The 20,686-nt window shown below is 37.0% G+C and overlaps 1 protein-coding gene across 1 annotated transcript in view; it reads left to right on the top strand.

Annotated features, from left to right (window-relative positions):
* LOC127655416 (glucosylceramide transporter ABCA12-like) overlaps positions 1–20,686 on the top strand; it is a 49,568-nt gene that overhangs the window by 9,129 nt on the left and 19,753 nt on the right. The window contains exons 11-28 of the mRNA XM_052143246.1: positions 524–643; positions 737–827; positions 989–1,168; positions 2,175–2,466; positions 4,983–5,097; positions 5,466–5,795; positions 6,510–6,579; positions 6,673–6,807; positions 7,558–7,710; positions 7,828–8,011; positions 8,483–8,701; positions 10,310–10,506; positions 10,941–11,098; positions 11,361–11,597; positions 17,638–17,791; positions 17,940–18,186; positions 18,679–18,768; positions 19,896–19,995. Coding sequence (XP_051999206.1) covers positions 524–643; positions 737–827; positions 989–1,168; positions 2,175–2,466; positions 4,983–5,097; positions 5,466–5,795; positions 6,510–6,579; positions 6,673–6,807; positions 7,558–7,710; positions 7,828–8,011; positions 8,483–8,701; positions 10,310–10,506; positions 10,941–11,098; positions 11,361–11,597; positions 17,638–17,791; positions 17,940–18,186; positions 18,679–18,768; positions 19,896–19,995 — 3,072 coding nt within the window. The remainder of the gene's footprint in view (positions 1–523; positions 644–736; positions 828–988; positions 1,169–2,174; positions 2,467–4,982; positions 5,098–5,465; positions 5,796–6,509; positions 6,580–6,672; positions 6,808–7,557; positions 7,711–7,827; positions 8,012–8,482; positions 8,702–10,309; positions 10,507–10,940; positions 11,099–11,360; positions 11,598–17,637; positions 17,792–17,939; positions 18,187–18,678; positions 18,769–19,895; positions 19,996–20,686) is intronic.

Raw genomic sequence — 20,686 nt, 5'->3', positions numbered from 1 at the left:
GCACGCACGCACGCACACACACACACACACACACGCACATAGAGACAAAAAGAGAGTGTATAAAATTGGTTAAAAATAACCATATAAAAATGATTAAAATGATGCTCTAGCTTGAAATGGTTTTCTTTCTTGTCTTTTATCCATCAACATGGTGAATAGCGCTTTGAAATATCTGTCAATGTTTATAAAATTTGGTTTACGATGGAAAATTTTCAGTTAATGCAACCTCTGCATGTTTTTTTCTGGGATTTGAACCCTTGATCTTGTTGCCAGTGGCAAAGCTTTACCATTTGAGATATAAGAGATATAAGAATCTTGTTGCATGCGTTTAAATGGCAAAACACACAGAATTTTTTTTGCATTCCAAATCGTTCAGGTTGTAAATTCTGATTGAATGAGTTGCATTTGAAGTAGGTCCCGTAACTGTATATCTAAAAAAAAATATTGTGGTGTCCTAAAAATACACTTTAGCATTTGTTATCTGACTGTAATGAAACAATTCTCTTATCTTGATTTCCTGCAGTCAAATTCTTCACTGCACCAGTTTGGCGATCTGAAGCTTTATGCTGCTGAATGGATAGCGTCATCATCCTATGTGATGCAGTCTGCTGACCTACTGACTAAAACCTTGCCAATGCTTCAGGTATACTAACTACAAGACGAGACAAAGGCCAACCATGTAAACCTCTCAATGTTACAAACACTAACTGCTTGTTTATCAAACTACTCTACACAGAACTCTCTGCGCAATCCCTTCATCCAAAACTTTATTCAGACCCAGACTGGCATTGATGTCGCACAAATGACAGCAACACTCAGCCAGTTCTGTAAGTTTGACCTCGACAGTTTGATATACGCAATCCATGCAGTATATTGCAGTATTTAAGTAAATTCCTTTTCCTGTCATTCCGACTCAAACCCAATGAATTGAACTGAAGTCGATTCATAAATTCCGATTTGTTCCCCCTACCCTTTACTCTCTGCACAGCGAACATAACAGTTCTGTTGGATAAGAACAAGTTTATCATGGAACAGATCACCACCCTCTCCCAGCTTATGTTGAACCTCTCCTCCTGCGTGAACTTTGACCGCTACAAAGGCATCAACTCCACCGATGAACTCAACACACAGGCAGAGAAACTGGCTCAGAACCGTGAGCTCTTTGCCAGTGAGTACACACACGCATGCGCGCACGCACACACACACACTTCCATGATGAGATGCCTCTTCTATTGACTGCGTTATGTGATAAAGATGAGGACACCACCAACACTGAAGAGCCATTGGGCTGTAAGGCCTGTAATTCAATGCAATTCGATTGAATTCAGTTGAGATATAATGTAGATTTCCACTGTAATCAAATAGCAGCATGCCACTGAGGTTACTATGGCAACAGAGATGCAGCTTCTAGATCACTGCTATGGCTGTGTTCATACAGCAGCAGAAAGAAAACTGTTGTGTTTTCAAGTGTTTTCATGAGGGCCTTTAAAGATGCAAAACAAAGTAGTATCGTTTTAGGTCACCATGGTTACATTCAAGGCTAATGTGAGTTAGAGAAGTGGATTGACTTCAGTTACCATACAGATATTATTCAGATCAAATTGAGAGCCACACCTGTTAGTAAATGGCTGATTCTTACAAAACCTGTCAAGAAAATATCCTGGTTCTATATACTCCAAAAAAAAAAAAAAAAAAATACAATGATATTTGAAATGAAAATTAAACCTATTTTTAGGGCCATATGGATTTTTTACACTGTGACATTTTTTTCATGACAGTTATTACCACAATGCGAAAAAAAGCTGTTATTTTTTATATTCTCATTACCACAATGTGAAGTATTTAAGTATAAGTATTTATATATAAAAGTAGTTATCCCTTGGTACAATCATCTTCACTGATTTTAATCAAAAATAAATAATTGTACGACAGCATCCATAACATAACATCATACAGTTAAAAAAACTGTTACAGTACTGAAAATCATCTTTGAAAACAATGGGAATATTATAAATAATTTGTCCGGATGTGTTACGGCAATGAATCTTTGGGTATGATATTTGGGGATAAATATAACCAGGACATTTTCTTGACAGATTTAATTGGAATCATCCAAATATGGTGAACATGTCCACTATAAGTTCTTTTTATTCACATGTTTTGCATCTCCACAGGTATCATCTTTAATCTTCCTGAGGTGACCTCCAACTCCAGCCTGCCTTCTGAAATAGACTACACCATCCGCATGAATATCGATAATTCCATGCGTACTGACCGCACGCGGAATCCCTTCTGGGTGAAGGATGCCTTCATCTCTGCCACGAAGACACAACGGTACAGCCGAGGCTTCGTGTACCTGCAGGAGAGCATCGAGAGAGCCATCATTGAAATGCAGACGGGTAAAGCCATAGATGGACCCGCGGTCCAGATCCAGGCCTTCCCCTATCCATGCTACTACAAGGATGAGTGAGTGTTTTCCAAACACAAACATTAGCACACTCCAAAAGTCACTGAGCATCAGGGGCTGGATTCACAAAAATATTCTTAAAGAAAACAAGAAAGCTCTTAGGATAAGTTATACAAATTTCTTAAGAATGCAATTCTTGAAAAACTCCTCTCAAATGGGGTTTTTGCCCACATGCACCTGTCCACATACACAAACATACATACAGAGATATATATCCTTTTCACCCCTATCATTAAAGCACAATAAAACAGATTTTCATCAACGGAGTCTTAAGTTTTGTTGTACACAAAACAATAATTTACGCATTTTTAAAATGCAGGTAATAAATGACCTAAAGTACAAATGTAGGGTGGAGTTTCTTAAGATAATTGGTGGGTTCAGACTGTTCAGAATTGAATGAATTATGTTTTCTAAAGTATTTCTCTCGATGCTGTCTGCCATCTTTAATTATTTTTTTCAATGAGCTCATCGCAATGCATTGCCTACTCCACAAAAGGATGCATCCTTAGAAATTGGGGGGAAAAAAATTAGGTGTCTGAGGCCACCTACATTCTAATATGTTTGCATTTGAAAATGCATTAAGTTTACACCTCTCATCCTCAATAAATTGGTGTTTTGCTCCACTGAAAACAAAGCAATTGGAAACACTCTCCAGTAGCGCTTTGGAAAATAATGACATTAGGAAACAAAAGGTTCTTCAGAAGTTCTTAGGATAAGTTATATGAAGTTTGTAAGAATGTTCTTAAATGGAGTCCTGGAAACATATGTAAGAAACTTTTTTCCTTATGAATAAAATGACAGGCTTTGAAATTGTCTAATCATACTAACCTGCTTATATGGTTGCTTTGTCTAATACAACAAATTCAATACTTCAACACTGGTAAATTGTAGCAATAAATTAGTCTACCTGTAATTTTTTTTAAAGTAAAAAGCACATCGCCATATTTTTTTTATGTAAAGCGTGTGAGATGTTTTAGTTTAACGATATTAACCATCTTTGGCATTTGACAATTTTTAATTTGACATGGAAGGAAAGAAACAAAACAAAAATGTAATTAGACAACAAGCTGGAGGTTCTCATTGAGGAAATAACTGCAAGGCTCTCTATCCCTGTTAATTGCCTATAGCATTTCCATCTGGAATAAAAACATCCAATAAGCATACAAATATGCTAGATTATAAAAGTGAAATGTTGTAGTAGTACTATATATGTAGCTAGTATTATTTAGTGTTGCAATGCTTAATATCTGAGACCCCATCCATCATAATTAGTGTAATTATGTTTCTGTGGACACTAAAGATCACGGAGACAGAGCATTATGCAGCGCATCAGTTTAAATTGGCTTGCATGATTGGTCAACACATTAAGAAGTATTAAAACAATATTTATTGTTTGAATTTTGTGATAACATTTACTTGGTTTACAAGTTGAAAATAAAGATAACATAAAACACAAAATAGTCAAAAACGTGTTTTGGTCTAAAATCACATAGCGACTTTGACTCAACTGTCATATCTGTAACCTTATATGGAATCAAAATTCTTGCCCAGAATGGAAACTTCAAAGTAGAATATACTTGCTGTAGCATTGTTATCGGAAAAGACAGTATTTCAACTGAGCAGGTTTCCTAATTTTCTAATGACATGTTATGGTCATTTTATGATGTAGTACAGTTAAGATTGTTTAAGAACAATCTTAAAGGTACACTCAGTGATTCTTTCCTCACTAAAAAAGTTTAACTCCTAAAGAGTGGAGTGGTGGTGTAGTGGGCTAAAGCACATAACTGTTAATCAGAAGGTCACTGGTTCGATCCCCACAGCCACCACCATTGTGTCCTTGAGCAAGACACTTAACTCCAGGTTGCTCCGGAGGGATTGTCCCTGTAATAAGTGCACTGTAAGTCGCGTTGGATAAAAGCGTCTGCCAAATGCATAAATGTAAGACATATATATATAGGAAATTATTAGCTCTCACATTAAAATGAAGACACCAGTCATATCAGTAACCTTATACAAATGTTATTCTACATGTAGAGGGTCCACAGATGAGGGCTGCCATTTTAGAATCACATGGCCAGCCGAATACTACTCGTTTAACCTTAGTAACCATACTGTTATTTTACACTTTTACTAATTGATTAAAGTAATCATTGCTGACTATGTTTACTAAATATCTACAATGGCATCTGAAAAAGAAAACTATTGATTTTAAACTATGCTACATCCAAGCCGCTAGGTGTCAGTGTAAGTCGAAGATGACACAAAGACAAAAGCTACCTTTTAGGAAAAAAAGGGGGAAACTAAATATTCATTACTTTTTTCTTAAGTTAGAAATTAAGAAAAAAAATTATTGTTAAGAAGAATTTTCTTTGCCAATACTTAGAACTAAAGAGCTGTTGGGTGATATCATGCTGATATATTTGTGATATAACAGAAATTCTGTATTATCTAGGAACCATTTTAAAACATTGGGAGTGCTCTGCAACAGCTAATCTAAACTTTTTCTATCTTCCAGTTATCTCAACAGCATCGCTTTTGCCTTCCCAATGGCTCTCATGATTTCCTGGGTGCTTTTTGTTGCCCACTTTGTGAAGAAACTTGTCCATGAGAGAGAGCTGCGACTGCATGAGGTATAAAAACAAACATATTTAGATTGCTAAAAGGCTTTTACTTTAACAAAAAAAAAAAAAAAAGTATTTTAAGGGTTAGTTTTAGGTTTGGGAGATGTAAATTGCAAAACTAGAGTTTTACATATTCTGAAGAAAATAGAAGTAGTGCTTGCCTGTACAAATGTTGCTGCCACAATGCTAAGGTGTTTTGAGTGGTTAGCAAGGTGTTGCTATACAGCTGCTAACTTGCTAATATGTAAATGAGATATTTTTAGCTCATTGCTGTGTGGTTGCTAGAGTATACTGAGCTAAAACCTATCTTCTAGTAATATGTCTGTTTCCAGAAACTTTCATCAGGTTTCTAAAATCTCTTTTGACTCTTCTCACAGTACATGAAAATGATGGGAGTCAATCCTTTCAGCCACTTCTTTGCCTGGTTCATTGAGAGTGTTGTTTTCCTCCTGTTCACCATCATCCTCCTCACCATCATTTTGAAAGGTGGCGGCATCCTTCCTCACAGCGATGGCTTTGTGCTCTTTCTCTACCTTTGTGACTACAGCCTCAGCGTCATTGCAATTAGCTTCCTGGTCAGCTCTTTCTTTGATAAGACCAACATCGCGGGACTGAGCGGCAGTCTTATCTATGTCATCTGCTTCTTCCCCTTCATCGTGCTGATCCACTTGGAGGACAACCTCTCGTTTTCTGTGAAGAGTGCTCTGGTCTGTACTGCATTTCAATCAATGTGCAATATAATATCATTGGTCAGTCATATTTTGGCATGTTAATTGGAGGTTTTTCAGTGAATTTTCCTGTGCCCTAGGATGTTTTTTATTTATTTAATTTTCATAAGCATTACAGGTTTAAATTATAGTTTGAATAGCTTTCAACTTTTGAAAAATGTATCTTCAATTACATTTCATGTTTGTTTTAAAGGGATAGCGCACCAAAAATGAAAATGTGTCATCATTTCCTCACCCTGATGTTGTTCCAAACCTGTATGACTTTTATTTGGTCATGAAACACAAAGGATAATTTTAGGCAGTAAAGTATGTTAGCCATTCACTTTCATTTTATTGATAACGGATGAAATTAAAGTGAATGGAGACTGAGGTTTTATTTGACCTAACATGTCCTTTTGAGTTCCATAAAATGAATAGGTTGCATGGGTTTGGAACAACATGAGGGTGAGTAAATAATGATTTGTGGGTTTAATGTAAAAATTTGCCAGAATTTCACTTTTTTGTGAACAAAACATGTTAATGTCCCTCTATAATAAATTTATAATTTAGCACTATTTCATCCATTGTCTATATATTAATTTGAATTTGCATTTATTCTTTCAGCATATAATTGTATAACTCCAAGCATTTTAGAGACCCTAATTGAAGAATTCCTAATAAATAAATCTGATTGTTTTTGTTTTTGGTCCACAGGGTCTGTTTTCTCCAACATGCTTAAGTTATGCCACTCAGTATATCTCCCGCTATGAAAAACAGGAGGAAGGTAGGCTGACTTTTGATCAAAACCCTCAAGCTGTAATTATTGTTTGTGTGAGATAAATACATTAACGAAATGTATTGTGTACCTACACGTCAGGCATCCAGTGGAGCAACATGTATGTATCTCCTCTGGCTGGAGACACTTCCTCCTTTGGTTGGCTCTGCTGGCTGCTCCTCATAGACTCAATAATATATTTCATAATTGGTATTTACATCCGCATGGTCTTCCCAGGTATGTGTGAGCTACCCACCTCCCAGGACAAGTACAAATAAAGGAATAGTCCACCCAAATATGAAAATGTTGTTAGAATATATTTGCTGTTATTTTCTCTGTGAAACACAAAAGTTCAGAATATATTTGCTGTTATTTTCTCTGTGAAACACAAAAGCTGAATTTCTGATGAATGCGTATGCAGGTCTTTTACATAAAACGACAGTTCATAGTTTCCATGGCTGTCAAGCGCCAGAAGAATTAAGTTATTAATAATAATAACATTTTTTAAACGCCATAAAACCACCATATATGTAGTCCTTAGATGCTATATTCTGCAGGAACAGACTAAAATGTAAGTTGCTATTTCCACTGCAGGTTTGGCAATTTTTTTTTTTATTGAAATGTGAATTCTGACAAGATTTCAGAAGTTTCGGTCTATTCTGCATATAAAGCTTTCATACAACTTTAAAAAACTTGGAATATACCGCACAAGTCATATCAACTACTTTATAGTGCTTTAATGTACATTTTTTTATCATTTTTAAAGCTTCACAAACGAGGTCACTATTAAATGTTGTTGTATGGAAGAGAGCTGCGTAAAGATTCTTCAAAATCCTTTCTTTTGTGTTCCATGGAAGAATAACAGTATATGGAATCTTAATATTTGGGGGAACTTTTCCTTTAACCTGTCCATTTTCTTTGCGGATAGGTTAAAAAATGAGATTGCTATTTGCAGTGTTAATCTCCTCTGTTTTATCTCCCAATCAGGAAATTATGGCATTGGTGTCCCGTGGTACTTCCCTGTGACACGATCCTTCTGGAAAGATATGTTCAGCTGCTTTAACAGAACACCAAAGAAGATTGGCAGAGGGTTGCTCTTCACTAACATGATGCAGGAGCAAAATAATGACAAGAACAAAGGTACAATAACCATTCATCTCTGGAGAGAATTTCCCCACATGTTCATCCAGTGTACTTTTATTTGAACTCTTTACCCTCTTATTGTAACATCTTGGCTTCTCTTTTTCTGTGGTGTAGGGAAAGGTAACTTGCCGGCTAATGGAGAAGAAGACTTCTCAGGTTTACCTGTGGGAGTATCACTGCATGGGCTGACAAAGACCTACGGCAACCGGAATGCTGTCGACAACCTGAACCTCTCTTTCTATGAGGGGCATGTTACCTCTCTGCTGGGTCACAATGGAGCTGGAAAAACCACCACTATGTAAGAGCATTTGTTACATATATAAATATTTCAATAGAATTTGACTTTAGCCAAGCTAATGAAAATACTGCTCTAATAAGAATAAAAATCTGCAATACACAAATATTTTGTATTATATATATATTTTTATAATAGACATTTCTCTCAAAATTGGAGATGCATGTGACACTGCATTAGAATTTGGCTAAAAGAAGGGATCTTGTAAAGACAGCATAATCATGCTGCCTACTGTTTTGGCACAGAGCCTTAATCTCATTTGCATTAATGTATCTACTATACCATAGTATACTTTACTACAGGTATCATATTACTATACTGTACTATGTTTTGCTATGCAATGCTATGATATGATATACTTTACTATGTTATACTTTACTGTACTGTACTGTACAGTACTATATTAGTCTATGCTATGCAATGCCAAATTATGCTATACTATACTATACTATACTATACTGTGCTATATTTCAGGTCACTTCTGACGGGGTTGTTTTCACCCACCAATGGCACCATTGAGGTCTATGGGATGGATATGCAGACGTTTATAGATGATGTGCGAAAGGAGATGGGTGTTTGCATGCAGTATGACGTCTTGTTTGACCACCTTACCACCAAAGAGCACCTGTTGCTATATGCTCAGATCAAAGCCCCTCACTGGACCAAGCAGGAAGTGCATGAACAAGTGCGCAGGTACGTTGCAGCAATAATTTTCTTAAAGTTTTTTTTCTACATTTACTTGTGATTGAATGATATATTGTCAATGGATAGAGTCTATAGTTTATATCCTTGTCAATGGGTAGTGGAAGTAAATATATATATATATATATATTTATTAATGAATATGGGTAACTATTGCTCAAAATACATGTTAATTTATCGATTTTATTTATTACTTAGCAATGAGCTTTATTACTTAATTTATTAATGCCTTACACAAGAAAACACAGTACATAAAAGTGGATACATTCAACAGACAGAAGGGCTTACATACCAGGAGACACATAAGGAGGGGTAATGACAGGGGGATTCATCCTATACATAGACAATGCAACACAATCCCAAGCAACATACAAAAGAGATACATGTTCATTTAAATAAAATATTTTTTTGTACATCTTTGCATCATTAAGTTTTATTAGCACATACAGTATATATCACTATTATATTGGCTGTTAGCCAACCTGCCCAATTGATATCGGTCAGCATCAGCTGGTTAAAAAAATAGGTAAACCTTATTGTAACAAGTAGCACCTTATAAACATTCAAATGTTTCAAAAAATGTATGTCAACATATGTGAACAGTGGGACTAAGTTGTAAAATTTAAAATAATACCAAGCTATAGAAAGTCAGATTTTTTTCAAATCAAATGGTTTATTATGTGTCCTGAAACTGAACATTTGTTGGGATTTTAAGAGTGAATGCACTTAACTGCATAGGAAAGCTATAGGTACAATTGTGTACATTGTGTTTAGCAGTGTGATGTTTCAAGATAAATTGCAACATTTTTAAAAATGGCATATCGGATGAAACTAAAGACTCTAATCATTTGACTCAAACAGGTTTCCATGTAAAAATGTAACTAGGTTTTTTACCAGATGTAGTTTTGTTGGCATTTCTCCCAAGGACACACTCCGCTGTGATCTGCACAAAGTTTTTGTCACATGACTCAGCGCGTCAAAAGTTTAACCCTTTACAGCCTGCACAGATTCTTCTGAACTGAGATCTGGCAGTTTAAATTAATTTAAATGCTGCGTTGCGTATAGCGAAGCCAAAATACAACATCCATGCATTAAATTGGTTGCTATGTAAATATATGCTAGATGGGCGTCTCTGAATGTTGCTTGTGACAAGCCATGAGTGCAGTTTTATATGATGACATGTCAAATTAGAAACTCTACATCAACATTTCTCGAGACTCTTTCATTTTGGTCTATTACACAGCGCTGCGGCAAGCTGTTTTTTAACGCAAGAACACATCCTGTGTTAACAGCCCCTAACACTCTCTAATAATGAGAGATGTGTACTTTGTTTACAGTTGTTGTGTTCATATTAGCTTGTCAGGAGCCATATGGCATCTTCTAGCTTTGTAATCAGATCTTAACATGGAGATGTGGCTTGGTGATCAAAGATTCAGGCTGGTAATTAAAAGGTTATGGGTTCAAACCCCACAACGGACAATTCATGAAGTATCAACATTGTGCCCTTGAGCAAGGCATTTAACATCTGTTCACTTTCTATGAAAGCATCAGCTACATGAGGATTTAATATTAACACATTCTCTGTTTTCTCTCTCTTAGAACCTTAATGGAAACAGGCATGTACGACCACCGCCACAAGCGTGTCGGCACCCTGTCAGGTGGTATGAAGAGGAAGCTATCAATCTCCATTGCCTTCATAGGAGGCTCACGACTGGTGGTGCTTGATGAGCCCACCACTGGTGTGGACCCCTGCTCTCGACGCAGCATCTGGGACATTGTCCTTAAACACAAGCAAGGTGAAATCCCCCTGCAATTCTTCCATTCAGGCCAGGGAGAAAATAATCGCCTGCCTCATACCTGTAGCAAACCCCCATAAGGACTTTGATCTTATTGGGTATCTGACACTCGGTTTAGAATTTAATTAGGCTTGAATGGATTTTCTCAAGGTGCTTGCAGTCAAATCCAGAAAGGGAAAAATCCCAATGCACATGTAGTAACAACTGATTGTTATCCGTCATGCTCCCTCTATTCGGGCCGCCTCTGATGTTTAATTATCTTCCTCAGAGACAGTTAGCGAATTTATCTCAGGCAAGGATTTAAAACCATAAAAGAGGGTCATGTCAGATTCTCCGGTGTTATCTTAGTACATCACCCCTTTGTTCAGAGTCTGTCTTCTTTATCTCTCTATCGGTAGATCTTTGATTTGACATGTCTTTTTTTTACTTTCTAGAGCGAACCATCATTCTTTCCACCCATCACCTGGATGAGGCTGAAGTTCTCAGTGACCGCATTGCTTTCCTAGATCACGGAGGCCTCAAATGCTGTGGTTCACCCTTCTACCTCAAAGACAAACTGGCTAAAGGCTACAACCTCACCCTCACAAAGATGGTAAATTTGTTTAGTTACAAATCTTAACGCCATGAAGTATGTTCTCTAGTGGCACCCAATAGAAATTGGTAGGAGATACAGTATGTAGGAAATCGGTTCCATGGGACAATGGTCAATTATACAGTTTAGCAGTCATCATACAAATGTATTAGACCTCAGAATTCTGCTGTTGACCAATGATAAAGTATTCCAGAGAGCCATTTAGTAAATATTTTATAATATGTCACATTATGAACATGCATTTCCATGCTTTTTGGTTTAGATTCAGACTCCTGATTCAAAGGAGAGCTTCAACAATGATGAATTGAGGGCTTTCATTCAGTCCTACCTGCCTGACGCTCTGCAGAAAGAGGGAGAGGTGGGCGATCTGGTCTACTCCCTCCCACCATACAATCTCCAGAATGCTGCTGCATACCAGTCTCTGCTCACCAGTCTTGACCAGAATCTCGACAGGCTTCAGTTGGGCTGCTATGGCATTTCCGACACCACCCTTGAAGAGGTAATAGTTTGATGTAGTGTGAAGGCCTAGGCGATGTTCTCACATGATTAAGACTCAGCCAAACACGGTTAGATGAGCCTTAGTGGAATGGAACAGGATTCAGGGATATACTGTAGCTATATCCCTATAGGATATAATGTATTTTTCAAAATGTAACAACTTTTAACTTGCGCCCTTGCTTGACATGCCATCTTTAAATGCATGACTATGCTGGTTCGCCAGCTTGACCCACATGAAACCAGTATTAATCACTATGGAAATTCATGCTGGTCTCAACTGGACTTTTCAGCACACTGCAAAAATTATTTCAGTAAGCATTAATCAAAATTTGGTTTTCTCTCTTTTTAAATATCAAAACATCCTTAAAACAAGATCAATTTAATCCAGAAATAAGGTTATGTTTATTAGTTTAGTTTACTAATGTATCTTAGATTACTTATATCTACATTTATTTTTCTTACCCCATTGCCAAAGTTCTTTACTTTTTTACAGTGCTGTCAGTCGATTACATTTTTTAATTGTGATTAATCAAATATTTTTTTCTTGTAGTTAATTGCGATTAATCGCAGATTTTAAAAGTGAGATTGAGTAAAGGTTGCATTTTCATTGCAATGGGCAATAAATCTCTTAAACTCTCTGTGGCAGGGCGGAGTGTTATTCTACACACCCGGCCCCTAATCAGGCTTATCAAGCCTGCGAGAGGGATAAAGGCAGACCGGAGACGGCAGTCCGACAGAGAGAGAGATTTATGGGCAGCTGCCCGACACCTGTGTTTGTGTCTTTTGGTTAAGTTTTATATTAAACTACTATTTATATTATCAAGCAGGTTCTCGCCTCCTCCTTTCCCACGGTTTCGGCACCAGTGTAAAGGGATTAAAGGGAAAGAGGAGGCGAGAACCGGCTTGATAATATAAATAATAGTTTAATATAAAACTTAACCAAAAAATACAATCACACCCAAAGGTATCGGGCAGCTGCCCGTAAATCTCTCTCTATTGCACTTCCGTCTCCGGTCGGCTTTTATCCCTCTTGGAGGCTTGATTAGCCTGATTAGGGGCCGGGTGTGTAGCATCACGACCCGGCCCCGCCCTCCGCCCTGCCACACTCTCATTCTCCACAATATTGTTCTGCCTATAGACTGTGGCTATCTGCTTAACTGGCTAAAAAAATTCTAGATTTCTATCACAAGTCCCATCTGTGCTTGTTTTGTGCATCATATAGAATTAAGAGGTCCTTTCTCCATCATTTTATCACAGACACAGAAGTGCTGTTGTGTGCGTTTGTTGTGAAGTGTGCATCTGTTATTATTTCGGGCAGACACATTACAAAGGTTCCGCCCTTCCAACCAGTGTTTATGCTGGTTTATGCTGTTTTAACAGTAAATGCGGCAATCACAATTAAAAAAATGTACACGTTGTGATGCAGCGGTGCAAGAGTGATGCGTGAGCTCTGACAATCTTGCGAGACAGCGGATGTGATCTAACATGGAGGCGCTCTGACCGTAAACAAAACTAAACTTGAACAGAACGATCTACGTCTAACGTTACTACGGTAACTTCCCTCGCTGTTTTGCATAATACTACAACCGGATCAAACCCACTGTGGAAATCTGGGAAAATGTCATAGATGACTACTTCTACAGACTCCTCACCATGCCACAACCACAAAAGAAACAAACAAGGCAGAGGAGAGCTCAACTACAGTAGAGGTGGGTCTCCTAGAATTGATCAATAACAAACTGGCAATTCTTGAACTGCTTCACATAGACATCAAAGACCTTAAGACCAGTCTTGAATTTAGTCAGTCCCAGATAGAGTCGCTACAAAAACAAGACAAAGAACAAAATGCAGACAAAGATTGCTGCACTCACAGCAACAACCAACAGTGCTAACAGCTGAAAATAAATTGTTTAAAAAAATCCGTACTAGACATTAAGTGCCGTAGTATGTGTGACAACCTGTTTTATTCGGTTATACCAGCACAAGTACAGGACAACCCAAAAGAAGCAATCAAAATTCATGCATTCTGCACTTAACCTCCCAAAAGAAACTGTGAACAACATCACCTTTCACCACGTCCACTACCTCAGATCCAAAAACAACAATAACTACACCAACGCTAAATGTCCACATCCCACCATTGCAAAATTGGAACACTACAAACAGAAAGATCTAGTCAAGATTAAGGGTAAAGGACTGTGACCCACTACCTTCGGACTCAATGATCATTTCCCACAGGAGATCCAGGAAAGACGGAGAATTCTGATCCCATCATTAAACAATTCCTCCAAAATGGAAGAAATGTTGTACTCACCATAGACAAACTGTACAGTTTTACAGAAATGACACTATATTCCGCTTATAATTCATCATAAAAATTGCCAATGAATGTAACAAAATGAGCACCTGTCTACTGCATTCAAAACATGTTACCTGCATACCCAGCTGAAAAGGAAATATGTTTTCAATGTTCCATGTTGTATTTGTCTGACGTTGAATATGTATATTTTCTATCTATTTTACATTTCAGGGTACAGATAATTGTATTAGATATTTAACAAAGCCATATAATATTAAACACAAATGGCAAATCTACAATTTGTTAGCTGGAACTTGTAAGGCATTAACTCACCAGCTAAAAGATCCAAAATATTAAACTCAGAAAACTAAAGTCAGATTTAGGTTTATTACAAGAAACTCACCTTTGGGAATAAGAACACAAGTGATTCACAATTAACAGATATACTCCGCATCCTATAACTCAAAGAAAAGTGGTGTTTCTCTATTCATTAATAAAAACATACCAGTAAATAATCACTCAACTATTTCTGATCCAGAGGGACGATATGTTATTATCAGTATCTCCATATATAATAAAACATTGCTAATATCTATGGACCAAACACAAATAATTTTATCCTCAATATCCAATTTCTCTCAATCAGCCATCATAATTGGAGGACACTTTAACACAGCTATTTACCAACACAAGATAAATCGAACACCACATTTTAAAACCTGACGATCCATGGAAATCATCCAAAAATACTTGAATGAGCTTGGTGATTGCTGGAGACTTACATATCAACCTCAAGAGAATACACCTATTTCTCATCAGTTCATAAATCACATGGTGTATTGATTATTTCTTAACAGGTAATTCCATCATGACAGACATATTAAATACTACAATTAACCCTATTGTCATCTCTGACCATGCACCAATCACCATTACTATTAATAACTGAAATACTACAAAAAACGAATTTAGATGGAGGATGAATACATCACTACTCAAAGACAGAGACTTTATTGAATACTTTAAAAAAGAATGGGCATCCATCATGGAAACAAACCACACACCAGACATTCCTGCACTAAATCTTTGGGAGATGGCTAAGGTCAGATTAAGAGGAAAGATAATATCATACTCTACATACAAATACAAATAAGAAAAAAATTTGGAAAAAGAATAAGAAAATAAAACACACACATTACACAACACATACACTCATAATCCCAATGTACAGATATTAAAGGAGCTAAATAAAACAAAGGACAAATATTAAGATATTATAAAGAAAAAGACAGAATTCCAAAAACAATGCTTAAGATATATACACTTTGAACATAATGACAAATCAGGAAAATACCTTGCTAACCTACTCAAACATAACAGAGAAAAACATGTATTCCTGTAATCAAGAACCCAGAGCTCCATACTTCACATGATATTAATGACACCTTTCATATATTCTACAGAAATGTATACAGCAATAACAAATAACAAAACATTAAAGATACTAATACTTTTCTCAATAATATTATTCTACCCAGTTTAACCACAGCCAAATCTCTTGACTCATTATCAAACACATAATGAAACAATAAATCTCCAGGTTTAGATGAATATCCACCAGAATTATACAAACACTTTAGGGCAACCATATATCACCATCAATACAGATTTAAAAATAATTTGTAAAGTTTTGGCCACACGTCTTGAATCAGTAATCACATCTCTCATTCTGCCCCTGGTGGACGGAACGCCCCGCTGCATTCTTGGGGAACAGAAGGGGTCTCCCCCGCCCCTGGCAGCGGTTCTCCCACAGCAGGCGGTTGGCAGCGAGCCCCTCCCCGCTCGTGGTCGGTGGTCTCAGACCCCACAGTCAATGGAAAGGAGGAGACAAGAACCGGCTTGACAATATAAATAATATTTTAATTATAAACTGAAACAAAAGCCACAAACACACACAAGACGGACATGTCCGTTAACGATCTCTCTCCCGCACAACCCCACGCAGTCGGCCTTTATCCCTCTCGGAGGCTTGATTAGTCTGATAAGGGACCGGGTGTGTAGAATCACGACCTGGCCCCTCCCTCCGCCCTGCCACAGCATCATATCACCACCATTCCAGCCACAGCGAGAGACTAGACAAGGATGCCCCCTACCCTCATTACTCTTTGCTCTATTTGTAGAACATCTAGCTGTTGCAATAAGACAGAATTAAAATATCTATTTAATTTCATTACACAACACCGACCATAAAATCTATTTATACATTGATGATATATTGCTTTTCTTACAAACTCCAAAGACATCACTTACAGAAACAATTAAACTCATTAATGACTATTTCAAAACATCTATTCCATAAATTGGAACAAATCAACAGTCTTTCCACTGAATATGAAACCGCATAATACTAGCATACGGAACATGCCATTTACAATAAATAATGTTACATTCCTAGGAATACACATATCCCCGAACCTCTACGACTTATTCAACCTCAACTTTATTCCACCATTAAAAACAATAGAAGGAGATGACTGCAGATGATGCTTATGGGTCATAGGACATAATATGACCTGGCTATGGCAGTACCTGTCATAGTAAACCTGCATCAACAGAGTGTCTCACCAGATTCCCCAACAGTGGAAGATCACCCGTCCCACCACAGGTGACTTGGCGGGAGCTTCCATTTGGAGAATGGGTCTGTGGTGTGTATCTGTTTGCTCCTCTTGCTGTCGCTGTGGCGGATTGCATGGGGGGGTGTACAGCCACGTTGATTTAGTTAATTAAAATATATAATATAGGTTACATATTACAATGCCCAGAAACCATTTTTAATGTCATGTCAATTGTCTTTGTATTTGTTAAAATAATTTTTGTTATTAAGTACATCTTTGTATATATCTTTGTCCTTATTTGTTTATATGTTGTTATTATATTGTACATGGCATTAATTAATCAATAATAAATAAAGAAAAAATTAAAATTAACACATTCAACTTCTCCCTAATTTGGAATGTATAATTCCCAATGCGCTCGAAATCCTCGTGGTGGTGTAGTGACTCTCCTCAATCCGGGTGGCGGAGGACAAATCTCAGTTGCCTCCGTGTTTGAGAAGTCAATCTGTGCACCTTATCACATGGCTTGTTGAGCACGTTACCGCGGAGACATAGCGTGCGTGGAGGCTTCACGCTATTCTCTACGGCATCCATGTACAATTCACCATGCGCTCCACCGAGAGTGTGAACCACATTATAGTGACCACAAGGAGGTTACCCCATGTGACTCTATCCTCCCTAGCTGCTGGGCCAATTTGGTTGCTTAGGAGAACTGGCTGGATTCAAACTCCCGACTCCGGGTGTGGTAGTCAGTTTACTCGCTGAGCTACCCAGGACCCAACGCATTAAACTTTTTTAATTAATCACAGCGCTACTTTTTTAAAGTATAAACGTCACTAAATTCAGTAAGAAAAAAAAAAAAAATATTTACCAATGGGGTAAACTTATTGTCTTATGCAATTTTGCTTCAAGAGTAAATTTATCTTCTAAGGAAAAGGTTAGCCTCGTTTACTGGAAAATAAGCCAAAATACTGATAAAGCAAAATATTTTTTAATGCAGGGAAAGAGAACAGACAGAAGAAAAGCGTACATCCTGTGTACAGCCATTTATACAACCTCAACAACAACCAGTTGCACTGATGACATTCCAATTACATTTTAAAATGTTGACCTGTTCTGTTTCTCAGGTGTTCCTGCAGTTGACTCGAGATGACAATGACATGGAGTCTGAGAGGAGTGGGGCCAGGTCTGTGTCAGAAAATGTTACAGTAAATGACATGTTTACATCGAGAGAAAGCATTCCAGATGACGTCAACACCATGCACCTTGGAGAGAAAGCCAGTAAGTGGCTTCTTTCAACATACTTTTACAACTACCTATCTGAAAGTTTTGAACTTTGAAAGCTCATCTTAAGACTTTGTATGAGTTAAAACAATTTTGATGATTGCATGGGTCTCATGACAATACTTTCTTTTTTTCTCTCTTGTAGGCCTCACTGGCAAATCCACTGTGAGTGGGTTTGCCCTGATGGCACAGCGGGTGAAAGCAATGTTGCTGAAACGCTTGCATCACTCCAGGAGAGACTGGAAGGGACTGTTCTCCCAGGTGTTCTTGCCTGTGTTCTTTGTAATTGCTGCCATGGGCCTGGGTTCCATCAAGAGTGACCTTCAGCACTTTCCTAAGATTACCATTTCGCCTGCTCTGTACCACGTTGATGAACAATATGCCTTCTTCAGGTTAGACTCACATGTTAATTGACTGTGTCTCAAATGTGTCTCTGAATTCACTTATCAATATAGCAATATTTATCTACATATATTCTTACAACAACATAAAAAAAAGAAATTAAATGCCACATTGAGACCTGTGAATGCTTTTGAGTGCTGATACAAACAAATCATTGAACCGACTTGAAACAGAAAGTTTGAAAGCACTGATTCTCAAAAATTACTCAAACTTATCAACTCTATTGGAATTTCAATAAGAAACAGAGATGCTATGAAAAATTTCTTCTGTCTTAGTGCTATTATGCAAAAGGGGTGGGCACAAACTTTGCCAACTTCCGTCTTTTGTAAAAATGTCTAATATAGCTAATTCAACCTGAGTAAATTGATGAGATGATGAGATAAAAATTGCATTGCAATCACTGAGATATTCACTATACTATATTTTGAACATTCGATATACATAATATTACTAAATATTTTTATTGGACATTCTTTCTACAGCAATCAGAATCCCAGTACCAGCAGTCTTGTAGATGCCATGATGTCCTATCCAGGCATTGACCACTTCTGCATGAGAGACCCCCTAAACTCGTAAGTAATCATCCATATGTCTTATAGAGATCGGACGTTCTGTCCAGCTCTCTGAACTTGCTAATCAGACTGCAGGCCGCTCTAAACCACAAGTGATTAATCAGCTCACAGGCGCACTGCAAATGGGTTTAATTTTTACTTGGCTGTGATTTCAGACTCTCTGATCTTTTTCAGGTCACTTCTTAACCTGTGGTCTCCACCTCCTTTGCTGTGCCTTGGGACTGTGCTACTCTAATCTGGTTGTATCAGTGGGTCTTTTTGCTTTCCCTCTCTTTATTTTATAAACTAATTTACCATTTTCAGTTATCAGTCACTATTTTCTCATCTTCCATATTTCTGCTCATCTTACTCTCTCCTCACCTTGTAACTCACTCACAAACGCTCCATTTTTTGTGTGGGAACTCTCTCTTTTCTTGGTATTGTTCTCTCTCTCAACCACACATCTGAAAAGATTTACTTTTGTAACTCCTCGGTAAGAGCATAAAATCATAAAGAAATAATAAATTATAGTCTGCATAAAGAAACTGAAGCCTATTTAAGGAGTTGTATTGAAAGTATTGTCACAAATTAGCCAAATTCTCATAATTGGGAGCTCCTGTGATTCGACTGGTAGAGCATAAGCTAAGGGTTTGATTCCCTGGAAACATACAAGCTGATAAAATATATACAAGTTGCTTACAGTGTTGTGGTAAATTATTTGTTCCCATCCTGATTTATTCTGTTTTTGTATATTTTTAAATACATTCTTTTAGAACTTCAAACAAGATATAACATAAAACAAAAGGCAACCTGAGTAAACACAAAATACAGTTTTCAAATATAAATTGTTTTTACTGAAGCAAAAAAGTTAAGACACTCAAGCACTTTTCAACTAACTTAATGAAATATTATATAATTTCTTTTGATTTTGTGGTGAAATTTTACCTAGTCATGCTTTTGTGAGATTTACCCAGGGATCATTTACACCCAATATACATTTCCTGTTTATAGGATTGATTTCTCTAGCATGCTTTAAAATTAGTGCATGATCACTGCTTTGAACACTTCTCTCCATCTCTTGTTCATGGCAGAATATGGTATTCTTAATTTTACTAAGAGAAGCATTTTAACAAAGCTTTTGTCTACAGTGTTTGTAAAGAGAGACATAGCACAGGAATCCAGACCTGGACCTCCACAGGCAACAGCTCAGCTACATTTACCACCTGCAACTGTAACAAACAATTGCTGGTGAGCAGAACCATTATTACACAACAAACACGGTCACATTTTCTCAATGATGTGCATCCAATTCAATTCCTGAATTTGAATTGAGTTGGCAAACAGGATGCAGAATTGTAATATGAATTCAAATTTAAGGAATTAGAATTAAACTGCAATGCAATTTAAAGAAATTCAAATGAAGTGCAATGAAATTTAAAGACTGCTGTAAGTGTAGTTTTTAATAAATACATAGATTTTAGTATGAATATTCACGTTTTCAACATGAAGGGTATTCTACAAACATTAGATGATATTAATAATAAATGTTATAAATTTGTGTCACATTTTGCAGTAAGGTTCTGTTTGCTGACATTAGTTAAAGCTTCACTATGTAACTTTGTGCTCTCTTTGTGGTTGAAACTTAAAACTGTAAGCAATTTGCAGAAGAATACCTTACGTCAATCGTGTTCTGGCACTTCTCTTCTGTTGGATGAATCTCCCTATTTGAGCTTACCTTGACATCGCCTGTGTGTGATCATTACTGTAGTCATAACGTGCTATTTTCATGTTGATATTATGTTATACAATTAAACATTTGGAACGGAAATATTACTTGTATTGATGAAGATAATCAACATTCGTATTTACATATTTGATTACATTTTACACTTAAATCGCTTTTCTGACACTTCACTTAAAGCACTTTTAAATAGAGAAC

This window comes from Xyrauchen texanus, chromosome 14 (genome assembly GCF_025860055.1).
Source record: "Xyrauchen texanus isolate HMW12.3.18 chromosome 14, RBS_HiC_50CHRs, whole genome shotgun sequence".
NCBI lineage: Eukaryota > Metazoa > Chordata > Actinopteri > Cypriniformes > Catostomidae > Xyrauchen > Xyrauchen texanus.
Note: the sequence above shows the minus strand (reverse complement) of the source record. Positions and strands in the feature narration are given on the sequence as shown.